This window comes from Lithobates pipiens, unplaced genomic scaffold, assembly GCF_037356315.1.
Source record: "Lithobates pipiens isolate NorthernLeopardFrog02 unplaced genomic scaffold, aLitPip1_a1.2 Scaffold_37, whole genome shotgun sequence".
Classification (NCBI taxonomy): Eukaryota; Metazoa; Chordata; class Amphibia; order Anura; family Ranidae; genus Lithobates; species Lithobates pipiens.
The window spans coordinates 3291975-3311319 of NW_027507825.1; the positions used below are offsets into that span (position 1 = coordinate 3291975).

Below are 19345 nucleotides of genomic sequence, written 5' to 3' on the forward strand. Positions count from 1 at the left end.
AACCCCCAAACATTATACTTTTTTTTTTCTAACTCCGTAGAGAATAAACAGTCGTTGCAATACTTTCCGTCACGCCGTATTTGAGCAGGGGTCTTACAAGCGCACTTTTTTTGGAAGAAAAACTATTTTAAATTAAGGCAACAGTAAAGTTAGCAAAAAAATGTTTTTTTATATTGTGAAAGATGATAAACCAAGTAAATTGATACCCAACATGTCACGCTTCAAAATTGCACCCCGCTCGTGGAATGGCGACAAACTTTTACCCTTAAAAATCGGAGGTTTAAAAAAAGAAGAATTCTACAGGTTTTGTGTTACAGAGGAGGTCTAGGGCTGGAATTATTGCTCTCGCTCTACTGATCACGGCGATACCGCACATGTGGTTTGAACACCGTTTTCATATACGGGTGCTGCTCACGTATGCGCTTGCTTCTGCATGCGAACTTGGAGGGACGGGGGGAGTTTAAAAAAAAAAAAAAAATTTTTTTTTCTTATTTATTTTACCATATATTTTTTTTATTTTTACACTGTTTAAAAAAAAAAAAAAAAAAAAAAAAAATAAAGAAATCGTTTCACTTTTCTTCCTATTACAAGGAATGTAAACATCCCTTGTAATAGAAAAAAGAAAGCACGACAGGACCTCTTTAAATGTGAGATCAGGGTAGGGGGGGGGGGGGGGTCAAAAAGACCTCACATCTCATTTACACTAAAATGCAATAAAAAAATTAATTGTCAAAAAAATAAAATAAAACACAACAAAATGTCCCTTTAAGAGCTTTGGGCAAAAGTGACATTTTGACGGCACTTCCGCCCTGCAATGTTATGGAGACGGGTGGGGGCCATCTTTCCCTCACTCAGCTCCATACCCAGCCAGGGTTAGCATCCGCTCGCCTGCGCCGCTGCCGACGGCTCACGCCGCCGATAAAAGTGATCTCGCAGCAAATCCGCCACAGAGACCACTCTTATCGGAAGGCAAACCGCTGGCCGAAGAAGAGGATACCGGGATTATGGTGGAACGCTGCTGCCATAACAACGATATTCCTCTTCAAACTGAGGACGTATATCGGTGTGCCAGACGAGGTTAAAGCGGAACTTCAGTCATTTTTTCCTCTTTCCATCTATTAAATCTTCTACCCTTCTTGTTGTTGTTGTTGTTGTTTTAACTTTGGATAGTAAAACATTTTTTTTCTGCCAGTAAATCCCTTATACAGCCCACTTCCTGTTTCTTTTTTGGTCCTTAGCCTGCACAGCTCTCACTCCCCTGAGAGTTTGCCAGGAAGGGAGGGGGATGAGTCATAAGAGGGCCAATGAAAGCTGCAGGGCTGGAGGCTTGCCTCTGTGTGAATCCAGGAAGTGAACAGGCCGCAGCTTCAGCTGCCCACAGTTAAAATGGCTGCAGCCAGACTCAGTGGAGGGGGATTTCTGCAGTACAGAATCACAGTATATATAAAATAATATGCAAAGTGGTTGGAGGGAAGCTTCAGAATGGCAAAGATGTTTTTATTACAAATTATGTGAGCGGACTGCAATTCCTCTTTAAATGAGAAGTAGGGCCAAAGTTCTTTCGTCCGGACTTCTCCTGTGGGTCACAGGACTACACTTCGTTGCGCACTCCTGTGACCAGTTCTCAGCCGACAGCGGGGTAAAGTCCACTGCTGACCGACGTCACTTTGAATCAATCCCAGGCACTTTTATAAAAGTTCATAAAAATATCGCAAGGTTTGCAGACGCTATAACTTTTGCGCAAACCAATCAATATATACGCTTATTGGGATTTTGCTTACTGAAAACATGTAGCAGAATACATATAGGAGGAAATTGAAGAAATTAGATTTACTTTGTTTTATAGCAAAAAGTGGAAAATATTGTTGTTTTTTTTTAAATTGTCGGTCTTAATAGCACAAGGGGGGGGGGGGGGGAGGACAAATTTTAATTGGGTACAGCGCCGCAGCACCGCGCAATTGTCAGTTAAAGTAACGCAGTGCCGTATCGCAAAAAAACGGCCCGGTCATGTCTGTCTAGCGATGTCTATGAGTGTCTCAGCCGTCCGAGTTTGTCCCTCTTTATTGGCCGAGACAGGGCAGCGGCGCCATTGGCTCCCACTGCTGTCATTCAAGGTCAGCTAGCCAATCGTGGGAAAAAAAAAACACAGTGGTGACGCAACCACTTTCCATGGCTGAAGTGGTTACATCACCACTGGGGTTTTTACTTTCTAATAAAAGAAAAAAAAAGACTGAAAATTTTGAAAGAAAAAAAAAAAAAAAAAAAAAAAAAAAAACACCCCAAAAAAACTTCTCCGTTTTTTGCTATACAATTTTGCAAATAAAAAAAATGTTCTTCAAAAATTTAGATCAAAATGTATTCCGTTCCATTTTTCGGGTGAAAATAACCCAAATCAGTGTATATTATTTAGTCTGCAGGAATGTTTTAGAGTCCACAAACTACGGGATATAGATCTGAAAATCGATCGGTCCTGATGTACTGACGAATGATCTCTTTTCTTAAAGTCCGAAAATGTCAGGACAGTACAAACACCCCCCCCCCCCCCACCCAAATGAGCCCTTTTTGGAAAGTAGACAGTCCGAGATATTTAGTAAGAGGCATGGAGAGTTTTTTTGAAATTGTAATTGTCATAATCTTTTGGAAAATGAAGGAAAGTCACCAGTGCAGTACAACGTCGTCACATAATTGTGGCAGTGATCAGGAAAACTGACTGGTGACAAAACAAAAAAATAAAGTTTTGGGGATTTTTTTTTTTTTTATTACTTTATTCACGATTCTTTTTTTTTTTTTTTAAACACACAGTGACCAGAGCAATATAATGTTATCATAGTAACACTCTGGGGAATTGATCAGGATTTTTTTTTTTTTTTTTTAAACACATTACGATTGCTTATAGCAGTGATTTACATTGCTATCAGCAAGCATTTTAATGAACAAAATGTAAACAGTTTTGTTTAGCTGTGATTGGCCAGAGCTAATCACATGGTGCAGATGGGCTGTGATTGGCCCCTTCTGTGCCATGTGATATCCAGTGACCAATCACAGCTCGCAACAGAATTGTATACAATGCATAGGTACGTCATCCTGTGCAGCAGAGCCGCCGTATATATTTAAGTTATATGGTCAGCAAGTGATTAACCACCCCTGGGGTTTTTTATTTTTTGATAAACATAGGGGAAAAATTTTCGTTATATTTCGCCAACAGGTAATTTTTCGCCTGCACTGATGGTCACTGAGGAGTCTGCACTGATGGTCACTGAGGAGCCTGCACTGATGGTCACTGAGGAGCCTGCACTGATGGTCACTGAGGAGCCTGCACTGATGGTCACTGAGGAGCCTGCACTGATGGTCACTGAGGAGCCTGCACTGATGGTCACTGAGGAGCCTGCACTGATGGTCACTGAGGAGCCTGCACTGATGGTCACTGAGGAGCCTGCACTGATGGTCACTGAGGAGCCTGCACTGATGGTCACTGAGGAGCCTGCACTGATGGTCACTGAGGAGTCTGCACTGATGGTCACTGAGGAGTCTGCACTGATGGTCACTGAGGAGTCTGCACTGGGGGGGGGGGGCTGAACTGAGGGGGCTGGACTGAGGAGAGGAGAAAGTCAGTAAGCAGCTAGTGTGAAAGGCAACATCTGCATTGAACAGTTGTGACCCTCAGTGCAGACTCCTCAGTGCAGACTCCTCAGTGCAGACTCCTCAGTGCAGACTCCTCAGTGCAGACTCCTCAGTGCAGACTCCTCAGTGCAGACTCCTCAGTGCAGACTCCTCAGTGCAGACTCCACGGGAGGAAAGGAACATAGAGAGACGCTGTGATTGGCTCTTTACCCCGATCTGTGATCAACTGTATCCAGAAGACACAGCGATCACCGAGAACATGGTCCGCACACAGCAGCAGGTGCGCCCGATCACGGGAAAACCTCATACAACGCACTCCCAGCACTGGCCGACCGCGCTGTGGACGTCATTTTGCTGTAGGGCGGTCGGCAAGAGGTTAAAAGTAGCGTTCCGGGTTTCATTTCACTTTGGTATGTTTGGGCCAAGCTAATCCAAATGAACCATTTCCATTGCAGAACAATGCGGCCGCTGTGTGTGTGCTGCAACACGGTAGTAGCATTAGCTACATACAGTAAGCGGAGATGTGTTCAAAAGTAGAAATTGTGACATCATCCGGCTCTCCACCTCGGCCAATCAGAGGAAGCCTTGTATAAATTGATAAAAGTACAAGGCTTGCCCTGAATGGCCGACACACATTCAGCTCCAATATAGTCAGCAGAGCCGAGGGACAGCAATGGGACTGCCTGCAGAGCCGGTGCACCTCCGTGCAGGAAAACATGGCCGCCACACAGAACACGCGTGTGAACGAGGCCGGCATTTCCCAGGTGTGCGATTGGCTTCTCTGATAGGCCGTATGACCCCTTTAATAAGCCCAGGAAATCCGGGAGAGAGAAGTATTCAGAGAAGTTCATGTGAGGCTCTTCACCCGCCTCTGTACACATTTCTGAAATTTCTAGTGCTGGCACGAGGCGGACGATGGAGCCGGACGATGGAGCCGGACGATCGCTCTACACAGAAGGCATTGATTCTTCTCAGGGCGACCCCAAAATACCTAAAATACCCCCTGCCTGGATGTCACCGAGAACAAGCCGGGGCTTCCACGTTACCTATGAAGGTTTGCTGCGTCTGTGCGTTTCCCCCGACCCGTGGGGAAGTGGAATGCGGGTAGCTCGATGCATTCACACCCATGTCGTCAGTCACTCAGACATTCCGCCTGACCGCTGTCCAAAGTACGAGGACACATCGCCGCATGATTCCCAATTCCAGGTTCTCCCAGAAGACGCGTATCCATGTCTGAAAAGAGAGAAAACACATCGAGATGTTCAGTGCCCAATTACTTTATGATGTAATAGCATGAAGGTTACATCTGTTCAGGAAGTACAAAAAAAAATACCCGTTGATCCTGCCAGAAATCTAGTGAGCCGATTAAAACATCCTGTCCTCCCTGCCTGTGCTGCACTCCTATTGGTGGAATTGCTCTCAGCTGCAATACAGCACACTCCATTTTCATAACAGGGGGGAAGGTGTTCTGTAGTCCTGGCTAAAGAGAAAATGCTGCTTCACTATATACAGTAAGGTGAGCCAGTGTTGTCACCCTGGGACAGGAAGTGGACCGACAGCAGGAGAAAATAAAGTCCATGTTACCCCAGGCGTACAGGACACTGTGCAGACAAATAGCATGTCTGGATTGGCTCCACATCCCCCCCTCCCGATCACAGCCTGTCCCTGGCGCATGCCCCCCTCCTGATCCATCGCTGGCCTTCCCTGGCCCAAGTCCCCATGACGGATCAGAGCCCGCCTCTGGCACACGACCCCCCCCCTCCCGATCAGTGCCCGCCTCTGGCACACGCCCCCCCTCCCGATCAGTGCCCGCCTCTGGCACACGCCCCCCCCTCCCGATCAGTGCCCGCCTCTGGCACACGCCCCCCCTCCCGATCAGTGCCCGCCTCTGGCACACGCCCCCCCTCCCGATCAGTGCCCGCCTCTGGCACACGCCCCCCCTCCCGATCAGTGCCCGCCTCTGGCACACGCCCCCCCTCCCGATCAGTGCCCGCCTCTGGCACACGCCCCTCCTCCCGATCAGTGCCCGCCTCTGGCACACGCCCCTCCTCCCGATCAGTGCCCGCCTCTGGCACACGCCCCTCCTCCCGATCAGTGCCCGCCTCTGGCACACGCCCCTCCTCCCGATCAGTGCCCGCCTCTGGCACACGCCCCTCCTCCCGATCAGTGCCCGCCTCTGGCACACGCCCCTCCTCCCGATCAGTGCCCGCCTCTGGCACACGCCCCTCCTCCCGATCAGTGCCCGCCTCTGGCACACGCCCCTCCTCCCGATCAGTGCCCGCCTCTGGCACACGCCCCTCCTCCCGATCAGTGCCCGCCTCTGGCACACGCCCCTCCTCCCGATCAGTGCCCGCCTCTGGCACACGCCCCTCCTCCCGATCAGTGCCCGCCTCTGGCACACGCCCCTCCTCCCGATCAGTGCCCGCCTCTGGCACACGCCCCTCCTCCCGATCAGTGCCCGCCTCTGGCACACGCCCCTCCTCCCGATCAGTGCCCGCCTCTGGCACACGCCCCTCCTCCCGATCAATGCCCGCCTCTGGCACACGCCCCTCCTCCCGATCAATGCCCGTCTCTGGCACACGCTCCTCCTCCCGATCAATGCCCGTCTCTGGCACACGCCCCCCCTCCCGATCAATGCCCGCCTCTGGTGCATGCCCCCTCCCTAATAGAGGCACAGCTTGCAGCTGCAGAACCTCGTGAATTCCTGCCCCCCATCAGGAAGGAGAGATGCATGGTCACATGACAGAACTTGTTAAAAAATAAAAATAAAGTGTAAGATCATTTCTGAAACTGAGTAAAAGCGGTTCTGGTGTCGGCATAGTGATAACTGTGTTAGAAAGTGTCTATAACATTGTATGTTCACAACTACAATAAAGCAAGAAAAGGACTAGATGATGCTGGATGTCACCCGCTCGGGAAATGAGATGGGACTCTGACTTGCTGCAGCTTCTAATGCACATTGTGAGAAGCTCACAGTGTGCAGTGAAATCAGAGGAAGCCGTTTCAGTCCAGGAAAGGCGGCGGTACACCTGTGCCAGACTGGGAGGGGGAGGGGGGGGACGGAGGGAGACTTTACCATGGTAAAAGCTTGAAATAATATTTTAGTAAATGGGTTTGGATCTATTTGAATGAAAATGAAGTTTTCCTTTCAGGGAGGTGGCACGGCCTTCAACTAATATTAGAAAGGAATGTGACCGGTTGCCATCTGTATTATAAAGTCTCATTAATGAGCTCACTCCTGGGAGTGGCCCGCCCCTCACCCGCAACAATAACAACATCTCCATCTAAATATAAAACTCCCTATGTGAGCGTCCAATCAGGACGGTGCCCCATACACACCGATAATCATCTCTCTTCCTGTGTACGATCGATTCCCAGCATGTTGCCACTCAATGGTAATAAACAAAAAGGAGAAAAATAGAAATCTTTAGATACAATGTAGGCGATCCCTGCTAATAAATGTGATGTGGGGCGGGGGAGGGGGGGAGTGAGAATTTCTCTGAAGCTCCAACTGCAGGGAAGGAGGTAGAAGTGCGACCGGTTATATTTAGTCGCTGCTTCTTACTTTATATATCCGGCTTTTCCAATATAAACAGAATTCTCATGTAAACAAAATCTAAACAACCCCTCCCCCACCCAGTCTTTGTGCATGCTTAGTTGGGATTTCTGTGGTTAACCAGTTCCCGCCTGGCCTATAAAGACGGCCGGGCCTTTCGTCAAATCCAAGAGGACGTTGTGACGGAACGCGGACACCCCGACTGGGTATCTCCGCCAAGACGGTGCTTCCCAAACTCTCCAAACACGAGACCAGTGAATCTGACCGACTATAGTTACCCCAAGAATTGGGCTACACACCAGTTGTGGAGTAAAGCAGAATATGAACTGTTTATTTGAACAGGAATACAGTCTTTTATACACTTGAGAGGGAGGTTCCCCCTCCTGATCATATTACCATAACAATACAAACTATAACCACAAACATAAATTAATATGAGCTAATTAACTAATCATTTAACCAGCCTAGGTGACTCAGAGGTCTGATCTTTCAGGTCAGACTTGCCGTCTTCTAGCTCAGAAGACACAATACACATTATCATAAGTATAAACACAGAACACCTTCACACAATAGCAGGAGCCCCGAGTAGCAGACAAACCGGCTCCTACATTGAAGGCCACAAAATCCATATTTAAGCAATGCTGTGATTAGCTGGTTGCCTTCCACCCACCGTCAAATGATGGCGGGGCGGTTCAGCTCTCGTTCTGGCACGACGTCATATGATGGCATGACTGCGTCCCAGAGCACCCACTCTTGCGGGAACGAGCGGCGATCGCGGCTGTGCCGTGTTGCTAGGACACGGCGCGACCACGATCTCTGTAAAGAGTCACGTCCGTGGCTCTTTAAGCTTGTGATCGGCTGTGTGCAATCACAGCCGGTCACATGTAAACAAGGAAGCGTCAGTAATCGGCATTCCTCGCCTCACACTGACAGAGTGTGTGGCGAGGAGAGATGATCAGCGGCATCACCACGCAGGGGGGATATGTAGGAATGTAATCAGGGCACTGTTCATCAGTGCCCCGATTACAGTATAGTAAAACAGTGTCACCATACAGTGCCCACAAGTGTCACCAATCAGTGCCCATTAGCGATGCTAGTCAGTGCTGGCAGTGGCGCCCATAAGTGCGGCATATTAGTGCCACTTCATCAATGCCCACCAGTTCAGCCGATCAGTTCCGCCTCATCAGTGCACATCAGTGAAGGGGAAAAATTACTTTGTTACAGAATTTACTGACAGGAAAAAAAAAAAAAAAAAAAAGGTAAAAAAGAAAAACTTCCAAATTTTTGGTCTTTTTTTGGAAAAAATAAACAACCCAGCAGTGATTACCACCAAAATAAATATTTTTTTTTTTTAGGTACAGTGTAGCACGGCCGCGCAATTGTCAAAGTGCGATTGTGCTGAAAGCTGAAAAATGGCCTGGGCAGGAAGGGGGTGTAGGTGCCCGGTAGGCAAGTAGTTAATCAGGGATTGCAGATGGCATAGCAACAGTCTACAAAACTCTGATACAGTGGAATTATTATATCAGATTCGAGGGATATTATTGGTAAATATTACTGTTCCATTTTACGTAATCCAATACACGTTCTCGGAGTCCATTAAACAGCTGTCCATTTTCTCAGTCACCCTGTGCCCCTAATAGACACAGGGTGACTAAGACATAGGAGGTGCATGGGGAGCTGAAACAAAGGTTTCCCAACCTCTCCAAGGGATTCTGGACTCCATGGGTCCCCCACCCAGAGTGACTGCCATCAGGCGTCACAGGACATCCACCCAGATTGGGCAGCACGATCTGTCACCGGCTGTGTCCGTCAGATGCAGCCAAAGACTGATCACTGTACCGGCTCGCTGCCAGTACAATGTGATCGCTGTGACCAATCATTCAATGGATGATTCACTCAGTTTGTCTCGATTAGCTGTGATTGGCCAGAGCTAATCACACAGCACAGATGGGCTATGATTGTCCTGTCTGTACCATGTGATCACATTGACCAATCACAGCAGGTCGCGTGACGGTTGTAAACAATGGATGACTTCCTTTCGTGCCATCCATTGCATACAATTGTGTTGCTAGCTGTTATTGTGCCATGTGATCACACTGACCAGACAGGCCAATCATAGCCCATCTGTGCCATGTGATTGAATCTGGCCAATCACAGATAATCAAAGTAAACTAAATAAATCAGTTTTATTAAAGCAGAAGTCCTGCAAAATGTATTTTTTTTTTAAAGTCAGCAGCTACAAATACCGCAGCTGCCACCTTTTAAAATAAGGACACTTACCTGTCCAGGGTGCCAGCGATGTCACCCGAGGCCGACTCGTCCCTCCTATACTGCTGCAACCATCATCGGTAAGAGAATCAGGAAATGAAGCCTTGCGGCTTGCCCTCCCGGTTACTTACTGCGCAAGTGCAAGTCAGGCTGCGCAATTAGAATAGTCCGTGTGTGTGTCCCAGCAGACAGTGCGGTGGGACGGGAAGAGGCGTAGTCTCCCACGGGAGTCTATGCTGGGAGTGGGTGCAAATACCCATCTTAGGCCCGATTCACACCTATGGCATTTTTAGTGCTTTTTGCATTTTGCAGATTTGAACTGCAAAATGTGTTCCATAGGAAATCATGTTAAATGGACTGTAGTGTGCCTCTGCAAAATGCAAAAAGCACAGGTGTGAATGGAGCCTTAGACAGGTATCTGTACCCCCCTAAAAGGTGCCAAATGTGACACTGGAGGGGGGGAGGGGGGGAGGGGGGGGGGAGGGTTCCGAAAAGCGGAGGTTCAATTTTTGTGTGAACCTCCGATTTAAGTAAAATGCTTGTTTATAGCAAAGAAATGTACTGCTATAACCAATCAATGTATAAAAACACAAACCTGATCATTTTCCCAGAGTAGTACAGTGTTACCATAGTAACATATTGCTCTGGTCTGTGGAAAAAATAAATAAATCTTAAATATAAAATACAAATAAAATGTAAAAAAAATAAAATAAAAGGTGTTTTTTTGTACTGTCACCAGTCCGTGTCCCTGATTGCTGTCACACCAATCACACAACGACACACTTATAGGCTGCCCCGATTATCAGTGTGATCAATGTCCTTACAGCCTTGCTGGTTAACGGCTCTGCTTTCCTCACACAGACACAGAGTGGGGGGGGGGGGGGGGGGAGGGACCGCCGATAACCGGCAAATCTGTTTACATGTGATTGGGCACAGCTGATCACACGGTAAAGGGCTGCAGTGATTGGCCCTTTACCCCGATCGGTGATCAGCTGCGCTCAAAGAACACAGTGGTCTCACAGCCCGCCCGATGTAGCGGGCACGCAGGGGGAGCGCTGGAGGCACGCAGGGGGAGCGCTGGAGGCACGCAGGGGGAGCGCTGGAGGCACGCAGGGGGAGCGCTGGAGGCACGCAGGGGGAGCGCTGGAGGCACGCAGGGGGAGCGCTGGAGGCACGCAGGGGGAGCGCAGGGGGAACGCTGGAGGCACGCAGGGGGAACGCAGGGGGAACGCAGGGGGAACGCAGGGGGAACGCAGGGGGAACGCAGGGGGAACGCTGGAGGCACGCAGGGGGAACGCTGGAGGCACGCAGGGGGAACGCAGGGGGAACGCAGGAGGAACGCAGGGGGAACGCTGGAGGCACGCAGGGGGAACGCTGGAGGCACGCAGGGGGAACGCTGGAGGCACGCAGGGGGAACGCTGGAGGCACGCAGGGGGAACGCTGGAGGCACGCAGGGGGAACGCTGGGGTGGGATTCTGGGAGGACATCTATTGATTCCATCCCAGAACTGGACGATCGCACTATAGCCGTCATTCGGCTACTGGTAAAATAAAAAGACTCCATTTCCTCTTTAAAGTGGTAGTATGGTCAATTTTTTAACTTTTACCTACAGGAAAGCCTATAATAAGGCTTACCTGTAGGTAAAAAAAATATCTCCTAAACCTGTACGGTTTAGGAGATATTCCCCTCGGTATGCGCCGCTGACTGCAGCGGCGCATGCGCACAAGGGGGTTCTCGCCGTGAAAATCCGGCAGCGCTCGTCCGGCCGGACTGAAATCTCCCGCGCGCATGCGCGGGAGTGACGATATCGCGGCTCCGGCCACTCGCAGCGCCGGAGCCGCGATACCCGGAAGAGACGCCGAGGGAGCACGTCAGCTCCCTCGGCGTGGATCGGGCCAGATGTCGGGGCCTCGTTCTAAGGTAAGTATTTCATAATGAGCTAGTATGCGGTGCATACTAGCTCATTATACCTTTTGCTTTGCAGGTTAAAAAAAAAAAAAAAAAAAAAAAAAAATTTGCGGGTTTACTACCGCTTTAATCAAAGAGAACGAAGACAATAAATTTCTACATCACATCCAAGATCCAAAGGAATACGAGCCAACTTAAATTTGTTTTAACAGAATACAAGAAGCCGCAGGGAACATGGATTGTGATTATATCCCATCTCCATATAAAAAACACAACATTAAAAAATAATGAGAATGGTTACAAAGATCTGCGGAGTTGAGCTTTAGTTGTCCAGTTGCTTATTATGGACAAGCGGGATGGACAATTTGGAAACCTTCTGTCCCGGTCAGAGGCGTTTCATTAACGTTTTTTTCAGCAAAAATTTAACATTAAGATTTTTTTTTTTTTGAGACCAAATAGTTTTTTTTCTAAATAAACAAAGTGTTGTTCCTATATATCGGTATTGCATTGTGGGTTATACTTTGATGATTTTTATTTGTATATTGTGTCTCTTGAATTAGTTGCTGGCCAACCATGAATTTTCCCTTTTGCTGGAGGCACCAGCTTTGTGTCTTCTGTAAGACAATGTGTCCAACTATCACCCCCTCCCTCCCCTAAACTTTTCATTTTCTTTTCGTTATACCAACTACCTAAAGCCATGGTCATATGACCATCCTCTTGTTCTACCTCCTGGGGTCCTTCTTTGGCTGTCCACATCGCTGCCTGTTTTATGTGGACACCTCCTAATGGTAGAGAACAACCCTTCCAGCAGAGGGCTCTCTCAGTTTCCCAGAGGAAGGAGAAGTCATTGGGTGGTGAGGACACCAGTGGCCACCAAGGAGGGAGAAATGTCCAATCCTCAGCAGAAGAAATAAGCCCGCCTCCTAGAGGAAACGGACTGTGATCCATTATTACACTGCAGGATTGGCTCATGAAGAGTTCTGGAACCAAGGTTGAGGAATTTCAGGTTTGCCCGGAGTTGGGCTTTAAAATAGAATAGAAGTTTACAGCCGGGATGAGGCTACAAATTGTGCGGTAATTAGACGCAGGTCTCATTCTGGGATTATTACATCCGCTTCACAACAAGAAACCAGCAATGGAATTTTCCAATACACCCCAAATCCACAAATATGTGCTACAGGGCTCCGCTGATGTCAGCATAATGTGCGGTCTGTACGGGGGGAGCTCCGCATATGTAAATACCAGAGAAACCCTGCACTGTCATAACCATCCAACTTTTATCTGAGGACAATAGAAGGGTGTAGGTGCCCCTAAGTGAAAATGTCCAAATCGGACCCAATTAGCCATTTTCCCTCCCCGGTGTCATGTGACTCGTTAGTGTTACAAGGTCTCAGGTGTGAATGGGGAGCAGGTGTGTTACATTTGGTGTTATCGCTCTCACTCTCTCATACTGGTCACTGGAAGTTCAACATGGCACCTCATGGCAAAGAACTCTCTGAGGATCTGAAGATAAGAATTGTCGCTCTACATAAAGATGGCCTAGGCTATAAGAAGATTGCCAAGACCCTGAAATGGATCTGCAGCATGGTGGCCAAGACCATACAGCGGTATAACAGGACAGGTTCCCCTCAGAACAGGCCTCGCCATGGTCCACCAAAGAAGTTGAGGTCACGTGCTCAGCGTCATATCCAGAGGTTGTCTTTGGGAAATAGACGTATGAGTGCTGCCAGCATTGCTGCAGAGGTTGTAGGGGTGGGGGGGGTTCAGCCTGTCAGTGCTCAGACCATACGCCACACACTGCATCAAATTGGTCTGCATGGCTGTCATCCCAGAAGGAAGCCTCTTCTAAAGATGATGCACAAGAAAGACCACAAACAGTTTGCTGAAGACAAGCAGACTAAGGAGATGGATTACTGGAACCATGTCCTGTGGTCTGATGAGTCCAAGATAAAGGTATTTGGTGTCAGATGGTGTCAGGCGTGTGTGGGGGCAACCAGAGGAGGACAAAGACAAGTGTGTCTTGTCTACAGTCAGGCATGGTGGTGGGGGTGTCATGGTCTGGGGCTGCATGAGTGCTTCCGGCACTGGGGGGCTACAGATCATTGAGGGGACCATGAATGCCAACATGTACTGTGACATACTGAAGCAGAGCATGATCCCCTCCCTTCAGAGACTGGACCGCAGGGCAGTATTCCAACATGATAACCACCCCAAACACACCTCCAACACCACCACTGGCTTGCTAAAGAAGCTGAGGGTAAAGGTGATGGACTGGCCAAGCATGTCTCCAGACCTAAACCCTATTGATCATCTGTGGGGGATCCTCAGAGGGAAGGTGGAGGAGGGGAAGGTCTCCAACATCCACCAGCTCTGTGATGTCATCATGGGGGAGGGGGAAGAGGACTCCAGTGGTGACCTGTGAAGCTCTGCTGACCTCCATGCCCAAGAGGGTGAAGGCAGTGCTGGAAAATAATGGCGGCCACACAAAATATTGACACTTTGGGCCCAACTAGGGGTGTACTGACTTTTGCTGCCAGCAGTTTAGACATTAATGGCTGTTTGTTGAGTTATTTTGAAGGGACGGCAAATTTACACTGTTATACAAGCTCTCTCTATCTCCACATACACATATAATCACGTCACGGAAGGAAGTCATCAGACGCTCTCCCGGGTAATTAACATGGCGCCTTTATACTCCCCTTCACTCCAGCGATGTGGCACGCCATGGCTCACACCACAGGCAAATGACATCTTTGAGCGGTGGGTTTCTGGGTATTGATTGCCAACTGCTTTCACTGACCAGGCTGATGTTACTCCCGCGCATGCATGGGAATTCAGTCGTCTTGAACCTTGCTGGACTTGCACTACGAGTTGCGCATGCGCTGACTGTACAGCAGCAGACAGGGAAGTAACTTTAACGCAGAAGAGACATAACAAGTCTTTTCTGTATTAAATCCTGCCATGAAGTTCCACCATGTATGCTCCACCCACCATGTATGCTCCACCCACCATGTATGCTCCACCCACCATGTATGCTCCACCCACCATGTATGCTCATGTAAAAGAAGTCTAATACTTAAACTATTAACTTAATAAAATTGATTACATTTCCTTTTACGAATAAGCCCAGTAGAGGGGCGCTCTCTCGCTGAACACGAGGGGTATCTACCTCTACTTTCCATGTCTAAGTTTCCAGTTCCCGGTCGGCATCTTTCCCAAGCGAAGCCAGAAATACATAGAGAACGGATCTAGGGCGGCGCTCCCTTACTATCTGTTTAGGTCACAGTTGCATTTATTCTTTGAATCCAAACAGAAAGCAGAGATGTTGGAGCGCTCTCTCCCCGCACCCAGCAGATCTCAGTGCGCTGGTTGGAGATCACGTAGCACGCCGCCGGAACATGTTTAGAAGTAACAGAGCCGAGCATTTCCAAGAAGCACGGCCTTATGTTTTCAGTTACTGGAACTGCACTGCAGCCCGAGCAGCTTCACCCAACGGAAAAGGACAGGCACTCTATAATCAGAAGCTTGAACTTTTAACCCTCGACTAGCTCAGCCAAACTACCCAAGATACCTGAAAACAGGATTATTTATTAGGCGCTGGGCCGGCAACGCTCGGGCCCGGACACCCGCTGGGCCGGCAACGCCCGGGCCCGGACACCCGCTGGGCCGGCAACGCCCGGGCCCGGACACCCGCTGGGCCGGCAACGCTCGGGCCCGGACACCCGCTGGGCGCAGGGACGGCAACGCTCGGGCCCGGACACCCGCTGGGCGCAGGGACGGCAACGCTCGGGCCCGGACACCCGCTGGGCGCAGGGACGGCAACGCTCGGGCCCGGACACCCGCTGGGCGCAGGGACGGCAACGCTCGGGCCCGGACACCCGCTGGGCGCAGGGACGGCAACGCTCGGGCCCGGACACCCGCTGGGCGCAGGGACGGCAACGCTCGGGCCCGGACACCCGCTGGGCGCAGGGACGGCAACGCTCGGGCCCGGACACCCGCTGGGCGCAGGGACGGCAACGCTCGGGCCCGGACATCAGCTGTGGTCAGTGGTCTCACTAACAGTAACAATGGAGCACAATTCTTCACAAGGACACTAACAATTTGGCCGAATAACACCAATGAGAGCACAATTGCCCCCACTGACACCAAGGATTGGGCCCAATTACACCAACAATGGGGTACACTTCCTCCCAATGACACCAACAATTGGGCCCAATGATCGCAATGATGGGGCACAATTTCTCACACTGACACCAAAGATGGGGCATTGTTTTACCTACTGACATCAGGACCTTTTCTACTCGCCCTGGCCACAGACCAGCCCCTTCGAAGTGTGAAGGACAGTACACTGGCCCCTTGGGTTAGAACGTTTGGAGCCCCCGGTCCTATGTCCTGGGGTAGCACATTAGACTCAGAATCTGACTTTGGCTTGCTCCTTGGCTCCCCAGAGCTGCCATTATGACCCTGGCTTCGGGAGTCACCGAGGTATTAAAGCCAATCTCATGATGGCAGCCTTGGGACAGACGCCTTCAAAATCACATGGAGAGTTGGGAGGTTGTAGAGAGATTTTCACCAAAATAAAAAGTTATCAGCACAAGAAACACCTCCTACGTCCCTTGTGCTGATTTTGGCAGCATTTAGGCTTCGGTCTAGCCACAGGAACACAATTTTGGTCACATCATGCAACAGATGGAAACCAGAAAATCTGCTTTTCACAATTATTGATGACTCTAAAGCACAGACGCAGCGGATAAAAGTCAGTCTTTAAAACTGACGCGTTTCATTAGTACAGTGCTGAGTCATAGACTGTCACTTAGTGATTCTGCCAGTAACTGGCTGGATGCGTCCCCCCCCCCCTCCCCCTACTGACAATAGGCACTGCTAGCAAAATCTGGGGACTGTGACCCGTCCAGACATGACAATCATTGAATGAGGAGAGGAAACGTGACAGAAAACCAGCAAACCTTCATTAACAGAGATGAAGGGGGAAAAAAGAGAACATTCCATCTCCAGCACACGGTCATTAGAGCCGCCATTTACCAAACTCAATTAGAGTCCCGAAAAGAAGTCTGTTCTGTGTCTGCCGGCCCGGTGCTCATTTCCATCTGAGAAGCGTGAAAAGCAGAATTTCATGTAGAGACAAGCGAGGAGCTAATGAACCCGTCATGCAGAAAATAGAACTGTCTGCTCAGAAGTATGTGAACCCAGACAGGACTACCGCAAACCCGCTACCGGCGACAGAACTATGTGAACCCCGCCACCGGCGACAGAACTATGTGAACCCCGCCACCGGCGACAGAACTATGTGAACCCCGCCACCGGCGACAGAACTATGTGAACCCCGCCACCGGCGACAGAACTATGTGAACCCCGCCACCGGCGACAGAACTATGTGAACCCCGCCACCGGCGACAGAACTATGTGAACCCCGCCACCGGCGACAGAACTATGTGAACCCCGCCACCGGCGACAGAACTATGTGAACCCCGCCACCGGCGACAGAACTATGTGAACCCCGCCACCGGCGACAGAACTATGTGAACCCCGCCACCGGCGACAGAACTATGTGAACCCCGCCACCGGCGACAGAACTATGTGAACCCCGCCACCGGCGACAGAACTATGTGAACCCCGCCACCGGCGACAGAACTATGTGAACCCCGCCACCGGCGACAGAACTATGTGAACCCCGCCACCGGCGACAGAACTATGTGAACCCCGCCACCGGCGACAGAACTATGTGAACCCCGCCACCGGCGACAGAACTATGTGAACCCCGCCACCGGCGACAGAACTATGTGAACCCCGCCACCGGCGACAGAACTATGTGAACCCCGCCACCGGCGACAGAACTATGTGAACCCCGCCACCGGCGACAGAACTATGTGAACCCCGCCACCGGCCACAGAACTATGTGAACCCCGCCACCGGCCACAGAACTATGTGAACCCCGCCACCGGCCACAGAACTATGTGAACCCCGCCACCGGCCACAGAACTATGTGAACCCCGCCACCGGCCACAGAACTATGTGAACCCCGCCACCGGCCACAGAACTATGTGAACCCCGCCACCGGCGACAGAACTATGTGAACCCCGCCACCGGCGACAGAACTATGTGAACCCCGCTACCGGCGACAGAACTATGTGAACCCCGCTACCGGCGACAGAACTATGTGAACCCCGCTACCGGCGACAGAACTATGTGAACCCCGCTACCGGCGACAGAACTATGTGAACCCCGCTACCGGCGACAGAACTATGTGAACCCCGCTACCGGCGACAGAACTATGTGAACCCCGCTACCGGCGACAGAACTATGTGAACCCCGCTACCGGCGACAGAACTATGTGAACCCCGCTACCGGCGACAGAACTATGTGAACCCCGCTACCGGCGACAGAACTATGTGAACCCCGCTACCGGCGACAGAACTATGTGAACCCCGCTACCGGCGACAGAACTATGTGAACCCCGCTACCGGCGACAGAACTATGTGAACCCCGCTACCGGCGACAGAACTATGTGAACCCCGCTACCGGCGACAGAACTATGTGAACCCCGCTACCGGCGACAGAAGTATGCGAACCCCGCTACCGGCGACAGAAGTATGCGAACCCCGCTACCGGCGACAGAAGTATGCGAACCCCGCTACCGGCGACAGAAGTATGTGAACCCCGCTACCGGCGACAGAAGTATGTGAACCCCGCTACCGGCGACAGAAGTATGTGAACCCCGCTACCGGCGACAGAAGTATGCGAACCAGCTACCGGCGACAGAGCTATGCGAACCCCCCGCTACCAGCGACAGAACTATGTGAACCCCGCTACCGGAGACAGAAGTATGTGAACCCAGACAGGACTTCCGCAAACCCGATTGCAAACACGGAGGGATCAGCAAGACAATCCTTCACATTTCCTAGATTATAGGATTCTTCCCATGCCCTATAAATAGAAGTATAGAGCGGGGCTTGACAAAAAACGCACAACTCCCAACCGTCCCAGATTTTGCGGGACTGTCCCCGATTCTGAACAACGTCCCAAACATTTATATATACACACACATATACATACACACATATACATACACACACATACATATATATATATATATATATATAATTTTTTTTTTTTTTTTTAGCAGACACTCTAGGGAATAAAATGGCGATCATTGCAACTTTTTATCTCGCACGGTATTTGCGCAATCATTTTTTCAAACGCTTTTTTTTGGGAAAAACTGTTTTATGAATAAAAAAACAAACAGTAAAGTTAGCCCAATTTTTTTGTATAATATGAAAGATGATGTTACGCCGAGTAAATGGATACCCAACATATCACGCTTTAAAATTGCGCACACTCATGGAATAGTGCCAAACTTCGGTACTTAATCTCCATAGGCGAAGCTTTGAAATTTTTTTTTTTTACAGGTTAGCAGTTCATAGAGTTACAGAGAAGGTCTAGGGCTAGAATTGTTGCACACGCTCTAACGCACGGGGCGATACCTCACATGTGTGGTTTGAACGGCGTTTACATATATGGGCGGGGCTTGAACGTGCATTCGCTTCTTAATGCGAGCTACTGTGGACAAGGCCGTTTAAAAAAATAAATAAATAAATAAATAATAATTTTGCTTAATTTTTTTTTTTGATCACTTTTCTATTCCTATTACAAGGAATGTAAATCATAGGAATGGGGAGTGACAGGTCCTCTTTATGGAGACATTTGGGGCCAATAAGATCCCTCCTCCAAGCTGGAAAGCACGAGATCGGGGAAAAAAAATAAATTAAAAAAAAAAAAAAAATTGACAGATCTCATTCTGACAGCCGCGATCGCGGCTTTGTTTATTGCCGGGGACCCGGGCGTGACGTCATAACGTAAACGGGCCTCCGACGGTCATAGACGACTGGTGATCACCGGAAAATCTCTATGCTCGTCATCCGGCGGCGGGTGATTCTTTCTCCGGGCCCCCCCCCCCCCCCGATGACACGGGAGAGC

At 49.8% G+C, this 19345-nt stretch overlaps 1 protein-coding gene across 2 annotated transcripts in view; it reads right to left on the reverse strand.

The window, feature by feature from the left end:
- BTBD7 (BTB domain containing 7) overlaps positions 1 to 19345 on the reverse strand; it is a 78141-nt gene that overhangs the window by 43446 nt on the left and 15350 nt on the right. The window contains exon 2 of one of the 2 annotated variants that reach the window (XM_077466662.1): positions 4668 to 4854. In XM_077466662.1, coding sequence (XP_077322788.1) covers positions 4668 to 4749 — 82 coding nt within the window. In that variant the 5' untranslated portion in view covers positions 4750 to 4854. Of the gene's footprint in view, positions 1 to 4667; positions 4855 to 19345 lie in introns of those variants that run through there. The other variant, XM_077466663.1, reaches the window with a different exon arrangement.